At 39.6% G+C, this 14,178-nt stretch overlaps 1 protein-coding gene across 2 annotated transcripts in view; it reads right to left on the minus strand.

The window, feature by feature from the left end:
• DNAI1 (dynein axonemal intermediate chain 1) overlaps positions 1-14,178 on the minus strand; it is a 138,863-nt gene that overhangs the window by 113,038 nt on the left and 11,647 nt on the right. For both annotated transcript variants that reach the window (XM_048292675.1, XM_048292674.1), the window contains exons 3-9: positions 12,360-12,449; positions 11,369-11,449; positions 9,449-9,575; positions 7,962-8,062; positions 7,029-7,199; positions 5,252-5,311; positions 3,041-3,175 (exon numbers count right to left, since the gene is read on the minus strand). In XM_048292675.1, coding sequence (XP_048148632.1) covers positions 3,041-3,175; positions 5,252-5,311; positions 7,029-7,199; positions 7,962-8,062; positions 9,449-9,575; positions 11,369-11,449; positions 12,360-12,449 — 765 coding nt within the window. The remainder of the gene's footprint in view (positions 1-3,040; positions 3,176-5,251; positions 5,312-7,028; positions 7,200-7,961; positions 8,063-9,448; positions 9,576-11,368; positions 11,450-12,359; positions 12,450-14,178) is intronic.

The following is a 14,178-nucleotide window of genomic DNA, read 5'->3' on the forward strand; positions in this document are numbered from 1 at the left end:
GGGTGAGAGAAGCAAGCCTGCATCAAATACATTAAGCTCTTCGCATTTTGCTTCCGCCTCAGATACTGTCATTTCTAAGTTCAGTCAAAAACATAAGCAGAGTTATAGTTCAGACCAAGCATGTCTCTGGGTCAGCACTGTGGAATCATAGAGTCATTTGAGTTGAAAAAGACCTTTAAGATCATTGAGTATCCTCCCTATAATCAGAGCCATAAACAGATGGTACATGAACAGAAAGAGCAGGACAGGCAGATACAACACTTCTGCCTAGTTATCTCTGCTTCCAGATATTTTCAGCTCAGAAAATATCATATCATTCCACTTTGGTATTCTGTGTTATCCATGGTCTGCATACTGCCTTGACTAAGAACTGAGGAAAAGTTCCAAATATTGTATCACTGCTATTGGATGTAGCACACCCTTTCCTCTCTAGATCCATTTGAGTGAGAGGCACATGGAGAGATTTCTAAGAGTTCCTCATCACAGTATCCAGTCAAATACTTCCTATTATTCCAACTTTTATTCAGTCATGCGTCTTCTTTATAAAATTCTCACCCTTCCTTCTGCTGAAACCCTTGGTTACCTCCCTTCCTTTCCTGTTGGCTGCTTCTATCTTCTGCTTTGCTAAACCACATCTTCCTTGCTTCATCAAATTCTTCAGTGCAATGCATAGCTTCATTTTACTTCTTTTCACCTAGTGAGAAGCTTCTGCTTAGCTGTCAAGGCTCCCCTCCCCTCTCCTCCTCTCTTTTCTTCTCTGCTTTTGACCATATTTTTTTCATGTATCACATCCCTTCTCTCCAAGCTATGTGTTCTTTTGACTTCTTATTCAGTAGCAGCACTGTTTTTTCTCTTTTCATTCATTACATTTTCAGATCCTCATCTAACTCCTACCGTCATCTTCAGCTGTGCCTCTAGTTCTTAGATCTTCTCTTTAATGGCCTCCTACCATCGCAACAGATTCCATCAGAGATCCACTTGTGGTAGTAGCCATTAATTTTCTCCTTTCCTTTGGGTTGAACCTGGTGCTAGCTTAGTAGCTGTCACAGTTTTTCTTGCTAATACCTAGCCTGACCAGAACAATGGTGGAAATTAATTGTGGCTTCTAGACATTGCACCTTGATCCAGATCAGCCATGTCTCCTGCTTGATGTTCACAGTTCTCTTCAGCAATGACCAAGCACAGTTTGTCCTCAAAAAGTGTTCAGCTGGAAAAGCTCTGTTTCAATTGGCATGGTATAACATATGTAACCTGTGAGTTAAAAGCCCCACAAAATGCACTTCTCCATTTGCTGACTTGAGGCCAGAAATATAGATTCTGATGCCATCAACCTTTAATTTCCTACATCTGAACAGACATGATGACTGTTTTAAGTCTGATTTGAGCCTTGGAGTACTTCAGGTGGCATTTTTCCAGTCAATGTGTGAAGAATTCATCAGGTTTTTCATACACTTCAGGTTGGTTGACCAGCCTCACAGAGCACCTCAGTTTGAGACACTAGCTCTGCATAAAGAAGCTTTTCCTTTCACTTATCCACTGCATCGACTTTTTGGCTTCCCTTCAAGCCCCCTAGAAAGTGTTACGTGTGAAAAGAAAAACACCAAAGGGACAGATATGAGTGACTGGATTTCAACTTCCCACTGTTGTCAGTGGAGTGGGCAGCAGGTGTTTTACAATATGGTTTCATTGGTAGGATATTTACTTTGTTTTCATTATCAGTTTTTAGCAGACCACCCTTTAAGCCTATAATTGTGATGTTGACTTCAGGCTTAATTCTCTGAAACATACTCAGGTGAAAGGTTTACTGGTTTTCAAAAGGACTGCGAATTTCCATGGCACAATTCACAGGAAGAAGCCTGTCAGAACATGTTCCTGGTCTGTTTATACTGTAAGGTTTATACTGGCAGAGTGCTGCTTCATGGCTAAACCAGCCAAATCCTCTGCTGTTGTATTGGCCATATGGCATGAAAGAGCTAAAGCCAGTTTCAGGAGTCTTATTACACACACACACATATATACATATCTCTCTCTCTCTATATATATATATGTATTACTTATGTTGATAAGTCTACACCTATTCTAGGAGCAAATTATGAACTGATTTCCATGATTCTGTATTATATTTCTCAGTATATCGTGCTCCAGCCATTACAGAAATTATTTCAGTTTGCCTTCCAAATGGTTTACCTTAGACTGGGGAAGAAAGAACCAGCCACTTAAACCGTAATAGAAACTTCCTGAACCCATTCAAAATATTTTGGAACAAGAAGAAAATCTTTCAGGGTTGCCATATCATCTTCTATATTGTACACTCCATGCTTGAAGTGGGATGATATTTTTAAGATGGGGATAGTTTCCCTTTGGTGGAATGAACCATGTAATTCCCACAAGGCACTCCTAGGCTATTCCTGACAGAGAATTGGGAGTCAGTATCACCCTCACAGCAAGGTCACAGCATCAGCTCCAGGCGTAGCAGGTGTTAGGACACCTTATACTCTGAGAAGCATGCCACTTACATATCTATAATTAGAAAATGTATAAATCATAATTCTATAAAATCATTAAAAATGAAAATTAAAAAATAGTGAAAAGTGTTTTACTACGGTGCTATATTTTGAAATAATCCTAAATTTCATTGCCTTTCAGATTGAAACATTGTATGTAAAAGCATCATCACTTAAAATTCTTCGAAAAATCACAGGGTGTTTCTACGTATTTAGTTCTTTTATCCCTCACGTAATAATCAAAAATGCAACACAAACACAACGCACAAAACCTGAAAGCTATATATCTCACTTGGAAATCATGTCTGAAAATAACATTACGCAAAATCAAAATCCTGTTTTATACAGCACAACAGAAATCCTGTTTTGGAAATACAATTTCTAGCAAAAACTAATTTTTGCATTTCCTAAAGTTGTTACTTGCCCACTAAGACAACAAGCTACCCAGCCAGCATGATTTGCTTTCACCTGACTTGCTCTACAGATGCACCCACCACCACTTTGAACAGCCTTTTCCCCCGCATTATGAAACATACCTGTGGCTCCACATAGGATAACTTTCTTCCTGTTTTCTTATCTTCTTTCTTTACCACCTGAGGTTTTGCTTTTTCTTTCTCTTTTGCCTTTTCCATTCTCTCAAGTTCGTCCATATAGGCATCATAGATATACCACTGAGAGACAGACAGAGGCAGGATTTATCAGGACCTGATCATATTCCTTAGAACAGCCATCTACACCATCACAAAAATATGATGGTCATCACAACAGTACCACTGCTGCTGGAATTAGCTGAACATCTGCCTTCTTGCACAAAAAGTGATGAGTTGAGGTCCAGGATTTTTAAAACATGATGGAGCAGGTCTTACTTTCAGAACAAATTACTGCATTACTAATGATTTCTTTCCTCCAACACTTTACTTGCTGCTTTGACTCCCCACCTTTATTTTTGCAGGACTTTGTGTTTGTCTCATTTGCCAGTGTTTAATAGGAAACATGCATTAAACATTTGCTTTATGACATTTCTCATGTGGTGTTGGAAAATTAAATCGTAGTTGCTTAACACAATTTAAACTTGGACTCCAACTCTGCAGCATATGATCAAATGGAAACTGAGAGCAGTTTTACATCTTCTGCTACGCCACATGCCACACATGTCTTACTTGAGTAGATCCAAAAGTAATTTCTCTTAAGAATTACTCATAAGTATCAAAATCCTAGTATTGCATCTGAAGCAGGTATATTACTTTCAGAACAAAACAAAAGGTAATCTGACACATCATCTTAGGATAGGGAGCACGATTCAAACACAGAATATAGACTAGAACATTGGAATAAAGGTAGCAGTACTCTTTAGAAAAAAACAAAAACTGTATTGTGTTGTAAATTTGCAGGCAGAAATGAGATGGAAAAGTGTTCCAAACATCAGGGAAAGGACAAAGAAGATGAGACAAGTATGAGAAGAAAACAGAAAAGTTTGGAATAGGAAATTGTGAGCATAAGAAAGAACATGAAGGAAAAAAGAGTTGAGGGAAAAAAGAGTTTATATAAAAACACTATTTTAGGCCCACCGAAATGTCAACAATATAAAAAGAAACCAATGGAGAACTTTTCCTCTTGGCTTTCAAACATTAATGCAAAATCTGAGTCACAGCCTAATTATCTGAAAGACCTCTGTTCTAAGTCTCAGGACATCTCACTGTCAGAAGAAAAATGGAAGAAAACTCCAGCTGGAGGGAGGGAAGATCTCAGGCCAATTACGCTGTAATTTCAGGTTTAGGAATAGAATGGATTACAGTTTTTAACCTGACAGAGATACCTTCACTCCCCTTCCTATCACTTTCCTACAACAGCATTTTTTAAGTTGCGGCTCTTACCTTACAGTGTCTCTTGGGTGTTCGTCCGCTCATTGGTAACAAAACAATGTTTCAATACCAGTTTGATACACTACTTTGAAACAATGTTTGTATCTGTGACAAACACAATTACATTTTGCAAATATCTGAGAATTAAACAACAGAACTGGCTGGGTTCCCTTTCCACTGAAAGCTACAACGTATTCCATGTGTGAAATGTCATCCAAAATAAATTTCTTTACATTTTTAAGAGATGCAGCAAATGCTATACAGTTTTTCATCATGAACAGATAGGCACATTTCCACTACATAAAACAGAGCTAAGTCTCTTGCAAGAGGTCTTCTATGGTCCTTATGCTGTAGCTCTCATTTGGTTCAGCTTTGGGCTTTAGAAACCTGCTTTTGCATACAGCTAAACTTAGACAAAGTAAAAACCCAGGTGCTGCTTATGCCAAATTCTTAACAATACTCCAAAAGAGAGCTATGTCCCTAGAGGAACCAGTACCTGCAAGTTGCAGCCCACCTCTTGCTGAATCCAAAACTATTCTCACCCTGTGTTTCCCCCATTTTCATTCACTTAAGAAAGACTCTCTAAAGCAGACAAGTCAGGGTGGCTGGCAAAAAATAAACCAGTGAAAAGAATCTAAACCAAGACGCTGAACCTTAGAAATACAAACCGTGAGCAAGTTCACCCATTAAGGCAGAAGAGAGGGTCATACTAGTTTGTTGTCAGATTCAAAACAGAGATCAAAGCCACAATAAAGGAGTTCATTCCACTGCAAGGAATGCAAACACAATAATCCAGTTCTAACTTTCTCACACCTCAATTTCCAAAATATATTCTAAAACAACTTTAAAGATAAAAAGGAGATAGATATAGAGATATATATATACCTGGTTAACATTGGCTGAGAAAGTTTCATAAGGTGCAGGGTCAGTTTGATATCCTTTTTCCTGAAAAAAGAAAAAGCACGAAGAAGCAGCATTGAAGCCCTCTGCAGTGACATAGCCCAGTTGTGGAAACAGTCTGCACAAATGAATAACTTGATATCCAAAAGACTCCTAGAGCACTGCACAACACTATTGATGATCATGGAACTACAGAAAGATTTTTTTGTGGACCAAAAGAACATTCACAAGACCTTCTGATTTTTTCCCACATACTTTAAATACTTCAGTAGTTAATTTTGAAGAAGTTAAAATGTTTTTTTTCCCCCTCTACCATTTGAAATGTTCTGGTACCAATTACGGTATCAGTTATGACATCCTACCAAATTTGAAAAGTTTTGTCCTATATATTAAAAAGCCAGTTGGAAACAACAGTCAGAACAAAAGAGTTGAACAGAACGAAACTTATAAACAATTCATCTGATGCTACTGAAATAATATTTTTACCATCCTTACATCAACATTCTGGAATATATTAATATATTTATGTGAAACGTTCCTTTAAAAGAACATCATGTTTTTTCAAAAAACTGCTGTGTCAGAACATTTTTAAGAAGCTGCCTATAGCATTTCACTGACCTCTGAAACGAAGATATCTCAGAGGTGGAAACTGCACATCCTGTACAGCACATAGCAGTACTATGCAGCTATTTAAGGCCTATAGTCTACTTTCAAAGGCAGAATCATACAGAGACACACAGGCTTCTCCCAATAAAAACATTGAGAAGAAGAGATTATGCAGATCTGGGAACAAAGAAATAAGAAATTCCATGGCCTCCACTCAGATTTTTGAATGATACAGAATCTTAGCTCAAACTTCATAGCAAGCACCCCACTGCAGGACAAACTCTCCTGAGATCTTCTGTCTCCAGCAGCACAGTAACTCATCTCTCTCGCCAAGTGCATCATATGTAAAGGCATCTAACTTTAGGTGTAATGGCTGTAAGAAAACAGACAGGCTCCTTGGGGAAGATATCTATATGCCGATTGCAGCAAGAAGAACAAGAGAATTTTCTCTCTGAAACTTGTATCCCTGACGTAGAAAACTCCTTTTTCAGCACTCAGTCAGGAGCCAACATCACCAGGATTGCTCAGTCAGAAGGCCCCATGAAAACATGCTCACAGGGAATGGCTGTAGATTCAGCAAAAAAATTAGGGAAGGAACAAAAGATTTTAGGTCTGTACTGATTGGAAAGTGCACACAGAGTGGGAGGGAGATGTACCGTGAAGTACAGATTTGTCACACTTACATACGTTTGTTACTCTAGTACCCATGCTCAATAAAAGCCCAAACACACTTGTCCTTTTAATATATGGGCATGTATATCTCTGATCCATTAATAAGAATTGAAGTACAAGACCATAAAAGTACCCAGTGACAAATAGAAATTGCTTTCACACATTCCAAGTCCTCAGCTACTACCCTAATCATTGCTCTGTACTTTTTCAGATGACAAAATAGACATGAAAAAATATTATATCCAAGTAGAGGCCTAAGGACTTACAGAAGGATCAAAACTTTTTGTAGGCTGTCCAAGAGTTCATGAGACATGAAATTTTCTATCACCATTTTCACCACACCAAATGTTTTACAATAGTACAACCACTATACTTTTTTTCCTAATAGTATGGACAGATCACAGGATATGACACAAACACAGATGATCTACATGCCCTCCCAAAGGAAAGATCCTCCAAGTCACTGAAGCAAACAGCAACATACCCGCAGAGGATTGTGGTACGTAGTTGTACCTCTCTCAATGAAGTTGAACTGGTTTGCAAGCTTCTTCTCTGGCGCTTTTGGGGGAGGAGGCTCTTCTGCCTCTGCTGCCTCAGCTTCTTCAGCTGTTTCTGCCCCCTTTGCCTCTGCCTCTCCTTCTCCCTCTTCTGCAGCCTGCAAGAAAATACAGCAGTGACTCCACCCTGAGAGAACCAGTTGTCCCTTTCTTTTCTTCTCAGACTGCTGCCTAGTGAAGGAGACTGTAATTGAAAATTCAAATACTTAAGATCCAAATTAGGACACTTTCAGCACTCAGATCAAGGAGATTCTGAAATGATATCTAAACAGGAATATAGAAACCCAGGAACTCAAATTGCTTTAAAACAAAACCTGACAGAGAAAATACAGCACAGCTGCCTTTGGTAAAAGGGACTCAGGGACCAGAAGACTCTGTTAGAGACCCATTACCCTGCAATGTCATTTCCTTGCCAGACAACAAGTTTCACCTGAAACTCTGACACCGTGTGGGTTATGACACTGTGTGGATAAGAACAAACTTCTCACAGGCTACTCCTTTCCTATCAGCTGCCTTTAAAATGGGCCACTATTTATTTCATTCAGTTATGCCTGCTGCTTTCACCCCTCCACATTCTGTTTTTCACCAATGGACATACTGTTCAGGAAGATTCCAGAATCCAGCAAATTACACTCTATTTTGATAGAATATCTGGATAAAGATAGATCTGGTATGATCCCTCTACACAGCTTCTGCACCTGAAAAATGGCAGCAGGACCCCAGCTGTCCAGCAGAACCTGCAGGTTCTCACCTACAGCACTGACATCTCAGACACAAAAGAATTAATCACAGAAGCAAACCCATTTTATAGTAACGCAATTTAAAAGCTAATACTAAAAATAAAATGGACAGAGAATTACCTCAGCATCTCCTGTGGGTTCTTCATCTTTAACCTCTGCCTTTTCAGTTGTCTCAGCAGAAGCCTCCACAGGAGCATTTTCCTCCTCAACAGGAGTCTTTTCTGATGACAGAAAGGATAAAGGAATGAGTCTGGAATAACAGGACATCCTATCCAATATTCTGCAGATCCTCTGTCTTCTGGAGCATTGATGTACATATGTACCCTTTCCTAATGCTGTCTCATTAGACAACACAGTAAAAAATCCCCACTTTGGAGAACAATTGTTTGCTCAAAGCCACAAAAGGTGACAATGTTATTTCTAGAATGCATCTGCAGTATTTCTGGATGAACTGAAATAAAAAGTAAATATTTTGACTCAGAGCAAACTTCTGTAACCCATTTCTGATCTGCGTGACTTTGTTTCTGGGTATCCCTTCAGCTCTAGACCCTTCTATCCTCCAAAATTGTCTGCAGTTATGTACAACTACTAAGAATGTTTTCAAGGCACACAGAAGTTATAACATGGTTGTTCTTGTTTACATGGATAAAAATTAATATACTAGTCTTGTTAGAGAATGATGGATGTCTACGTACCAATCACAGCCTTGACTGTAACCATGATAGCATCGAGCCACTTGAAACTAATTGCTTTGGAATGTACGAAAAACACTGCCAAAAATCCATGATTTCATGGCATTGAAGATCCTGTTAAGCACTCTTCCCTACTTCAAATCATCATGCACAGTTTGTTAAGTGTAAAAAAAAAAAGGAGACATTGACCCTTAGAAGCTGAAAGTAAGAACTATTCTCAGGAGCTTATCTAGTGTTATCATTGTGCCTGGCAGTTACCACCTTGAAAGAACACTCATTGTGACAGAAATTCTCCCTTCACAAACAGCAGAAATACAATAAAATCACTAGCCAGTACATCCTTCCCTGCTGAAAATTCAAACCTAGAACTCTTCGCTAACAACAGAGCTTTCAGTTTCTCATTAATGTATCTTTTTGTCTCAACAACTAAGAGTGGTGATAGTAACTCAGATCAAAGGTCCAAGTAGCTCAGGATTTTGTATCTCACATTGTCTGAAAGTAGAGGTCTTGGTCAGAATTTAAGAACTAGTCAAGCATGTGATAGTGTCCCGAACAATCACCTAGATTCCAAACATTTCCGCTTTAATACTTTAAACCGCATCTGAAACTTTCAAAGCAGGCTAATATTCAGACATGTATGTCCAACTAATGGTAGTGAAAGATGTTCAAAAGACACTAAATAACTTTGAAAATTTCAGTGTTAGCATTCAAATGACTCAAAAAACACACACCATTTTCTAGACTGCAGCAAACATCTAGCTGATTATTTTTTCTAATTTTGATTGCCAGCAAGGATGCAAGCCAAAGTAGGAGCTGTTTAATTCCATAGTAATGCAGCATGATCATTCCATCATGTTGAATAAGCAGAACCAGCGCCTATCTGAAAATTATTGTGATTTCAGACAATAAACCTACCTGCTTCAGAGCTTGACTTGATACTCTGGCGTCTGCCTTCGTCGGAATCTTTGGGTACCAAGTTTCCATTCAAAGTGAAGTGAATGGCTGTTTGATCCATATCGTCCACTATCTTGTATGCTCGCTCCTACAAAAACGGAAAACTCAACAAAATCGCAGAATCACAGAATTGCAGAATCATGGAATGGTTTAGGCTGGAAGGGATCTTAAAGAACATCTTGTTTCAACCTCCCTGCCCTGGGCAGGGACACCTTCTCCTAGACCAGGTTGCTCAAAGCCGCATTCAATTTGGTTTTGAACACTGCCAGGACTGGGGAATCAACTTGTTCCAGTGCCTCACCATCTTTACAGTAAAGAACAACTCAATCTGTATAATTTAGTTTAGAGCTGCACCTAAAAGCAATCAGAAGCCACTACAGAACACAGATGCTTCAGTAGTTTCTTCTTAAATATATGATTGCTTACTGTATCAATCACAGCATAGCACTGAGCCCACTTCAGTCAGTGTGGAGAATTTGAATATATGGACTACTGATCACCTGTCTATATACCATAAATACGGAAAACTTCAGCTCCAAGTAGAAGAGAAGGACCTTATTTGACTCCACAAAACTGATTTCCTTTCTCTGGAATCATGTAATGGTTGGTCAAACAAGTACAGTAGAACAGAGGTGAGACAGACTTGGGAATATTTTGGCTGGTTTTCTCTTCCCTTAGGTATTGGTTTTGACAGGGAACATTTTCTTCACAGTAGCTACTGTGGGGCTGTGTTTTGGATTTTGCTGAAAACTGTGCTGATAACACAGGGATGTTTTGGTTATTGGCGAGCAGCGTTTGCACAGAGTTCTGCTCCCCATCCCACTTCACCACTACCTTACCCATATAACCACAAGGATATTCCATACCAAATGGTGCCATGCTTAGCATATAAAGCTGGGGGAAGAAGAATGTTGGGGGGAAGAAGAAGAATGGGGGGGATGTTTGTAATGATGGGGTGTATCTTACCAAGTAAACATTAAGCGACATGGGGCCCTGCTTTCCTAGGGATTGCCGAACACTTCCTGCCCACGGAAGTGGGGAACAAATTCCTTGTTTTGCTTTGCACAGCTTTTGTTTTCCCTATTAACTGTCTTCATCTCAACCCATGAGTTTTCTCACTTCTACTCCTCTGATTCTCTCCCCTGTCCCACCATGGGAGAGTCAGCGAGTGGCTGTGTGGGGCTTAGTAGCCAGCTGGGATTAAACCACGACACCTGCCTGAAGTTGGGGATAATTCAATGCCAGAGTTGGAGGAGCTGTCCCCATGCCCTTTCTTTCAGGGTGTGTAATCCTTCCCAGGGAGGAGTGGGAGGCAAAGGCACCACTCCCCCCTTCCCGTGTGACTGCCTGTGTTGCTGGCTGTATATGGTAGGGGAAGAAGGCTGCTCCAGGGTAATGAAGTGTGTGCCCTGCACACACAAATTTGAAGGTGTGACTCTTGAATGTTTTGTGGTTGTCTGTTGCTCACTCCTATTCATCATGAATAAAGGTGGTCAGTGATTTCACAAGACACATTTCTGAGCTCTCCTATAATTCAATCTTCATGTGTGGATACTGAGGCATAACTCTTACTGACTGAGAAAAGCCTTGCCTTTTGTGCTTTAACCACCAGAGAATGGGAAAAGTTACTACCTGAGATTAGCTGCATTAATTACCTTCACTGACAGATCTTGTTCTGTAATTGTGATATCCTATTTCTAAATAAATACATCCATGCTTCTAGACTTTTACCCTTTACAAAAACCCTTTAAGAACCATTGGCAGTAAATATAACAAGATGTAGCCACATTGAAAGAAAATTTACCTGGTTATAAATCAAAGGAAAACACAAAACCAGTTAATTGCAAAAAGTTCTGGTTTTATGGGTCATGTCACACTTACTTTAAAGTTGTATCTGACGATATCCCAGGGAATATGGGGATTTTTAGCTGTCAAGGTACGTGTAATTTCCTTTTTTAATTCCTTTGGAATGGAAACAAAATAGTATTGTAAATAAAACTTCACTACTAATACAATGTACAGCAACAAAAATCACAGAGTTTATGCTCAGTTCTATGATGTTCAGTTTGTTGCAGATACCTCATGTGCAGCTGATGCCACCACAAGAACAGTGCTTGGGGCCAACCTGGCTCATAGTAGAATCCAGAACAGTCATCCTGCTTCCTACCACAGTATTTCAGTGGGGTTTCTCAATGTTATTTCTTATCTAAGACATGGTAGCACTTGAAAAATGCTAGCTGCATTCTATAGGGTGAGACAGACAACTTGTGTCTTCAAAATTTACACTGTACAAAAAGAAACAATAAGCTCAGTAGCAGTGCTTTCTGGATTGACCACTGTGAACAAAGAGAAGTACTGCTGTTAACTATTTTTACTCCCTGAGTTGGGGGAAGTACATAAAGCTTCCATTTCACAGATAGTTGAAGGGCAGGGAACAATGCTAGAGTTTTATAAGGCAGTGAACAGAGAGAAACAACTGCAGTTGGAAGGGTGACCAACAGCAGTGCTACTGAATCTATCTGGGAAGAAATCGCAATAAAATTGTAGGACACTTCCCTGTCCTGTGTATCGCACACAGGCACCTGTAAAGCTCAGGGTTGGCTCTGGGTCCTCCTTAACTGAGTGAAGCCCCAGCCACATTTTCCCTTTTGGATCACCTCCAGGCAGTTAGTGTTTCAAAACCAGAAATGGATTTCAAAGCACACTCTCCATGTTCTCCTTTTGAAGCCATTTCAGTTGGTACTGCAGATGCTGTACTTCAGCAAGTACTGAAGTTTTACTCTTGCGGAATTTCCCCCAAATCCAAGGGGTAGGCTTCTGCTTATAGAGTTTTGTACATATCTCATGACAAGACAGGCATTGCTTTACTCACAACTTCAGTCAGCTCCAGTTGATCTAGGGATCTGACTCCAGCCCTTGCTGTCAACCAGTCGTCTCCCATTTCAGGGGAGTCATCTTCATCCTAGAACAGGAATGACAAGCTCAGCAGTACAACAAGACTGTGACTGTTTTGCTCCTTGCCAAAGCACTTTTTGAGGCACAGAGCAAAGAGATAAAAACAACATTCCCCCACCCATTTTTGCTTTGAGCAGAGCAGAACACCACAAATGGCAGGCCAAAATCTGAAGATTTTCATATGGCTAAACTTGCCAGCAAGAGTTCAGGGGGTTGGAGGAGCTGCAGTCTGAAGATAATTTCTGCCCTGTCACAGAACTGGATTAACTCCAATAACAAAACTCAAGCGATTCCACTTCAATCTCAGTTTAAAACTTGGCAATTCTGTTTCCCTTGCTACATAATACCCAAGGGTATTATAGGACTTAAGGACTGCTCAAGGGCACAAGCCAAGAACCTGCAATTACTCCTGATGTGTTATTCTATAAGCTGCTCTTAGAATTTAGTTCAAAATACAAAGCTGCAGGGATGTGGCTCCTGAAGGAATGTTAACCAATTTCTTGCAAAGGCCAGCATGTCTCCATTCTCCCAAAAATAGACTGCTGCTCTCCCTGTGCTAGCATTGGGTTGATGTCATGATTAAAGGTCATTAAAAAGAAAATGAATCACTGCAGGAATGCATTTCAATTAATTGTCCTTACAGAAACAACTGTCAGAACACAGAGCTGCTGATTAAAGTGCTTCACTGCTTCAGGCAAAATTTCTCCCTTAACTTCAAAATGTGTAATGAGTTGATTTAAAATAAATCAATCTTTCTTGTAAATACAGTTCTCTCAGGCCTGCTAACTTTATAGCCATACAAAGCTGAGGATGAGTCCAAGGCATAAGTACAGCTTATGGCTGCAGTTATAGAGGCTGGACCCAGCAATGCTTTGCTACGGGCAGAGCACCACAGAGGTAAAAAGCACAACGCTGTGTCAAAATGTGCAGCGGCTGAAAGCAACAGAGAATTTTGCATAAGCGCCAAGGGAAAGTCACAGGCTGCAGCCTTATTTTTTTCCCCAAGGGAGCCTAAATGAGGCAAGCTGTAAGGAAGGTCAGGCGTTCTGGTGCACAAGAGATGATGATGCCAGAACAGTTGTTTGTGATTTAATGCTCTCCACATGAACACCTGCTTGTAGGACATTTATCATACACAATTCGATGCCAGTTAGTTCAGTGGCTGTTTTCCCTAGTGAATCAGACACGAAGTATTGTGGTTTTAACATTTTTATACATGATTTCCATTTAAAAGTAAATAACTTTCCATTTTTAAATGGTGAAAAGAGGAACATTTAACGAGACTGTGATTTGTCTCAAGAAAGTGAAAAGCTGTTTATCAACATTCCTGTTTAAATGCATGTAGACTGTTCTTCAATCCATGTCAATGGAGCTAAATAAGAGGAAGGTAGATTAAATCAGGGTATTCTAATCATTTCTTTGCCCAAAAGTAAAAACATTCTGGTGAGTGAAAAAAGTAAATGCTATTTTCTCTAATGCTTGTACTTCTTTGTTAAGTGAATGTGGGCTATACTTCAAATTTTCTAAAGTGAGCAGGCTGTTTTCTCACTTTCTGAGTCAGCTTGTATTTCGGAATTCACACCCCAAACATTTTATTTTAATCTTTTCATATTGCATTTTACCTAAATTGTGCCTTTGTTCTAGGTGATATTTTTCATCCTAACTTGCTGGTTTATTTTCCTTCTCAGTGGAAACCTACAGCAACCTCTTACTGCTAAATCAGTTGATATTCTACC

Source organism: Corvus hawaiiensis, chromosome Z, assembly GCF_020740725.1.
Source record: "Corvus hawaiiensis isolate bCorHaw1 chromosome Z, bCorHaw1.pri.cur, whole genome shotgun sequence".
Classification (NCBI taxonomy): domain Eukaryota; kingdom Metazoa; phylum Chordata; class Aves; order Passeriformes; family Corvidae; genus Corvus; species Corvus hawaiiensis.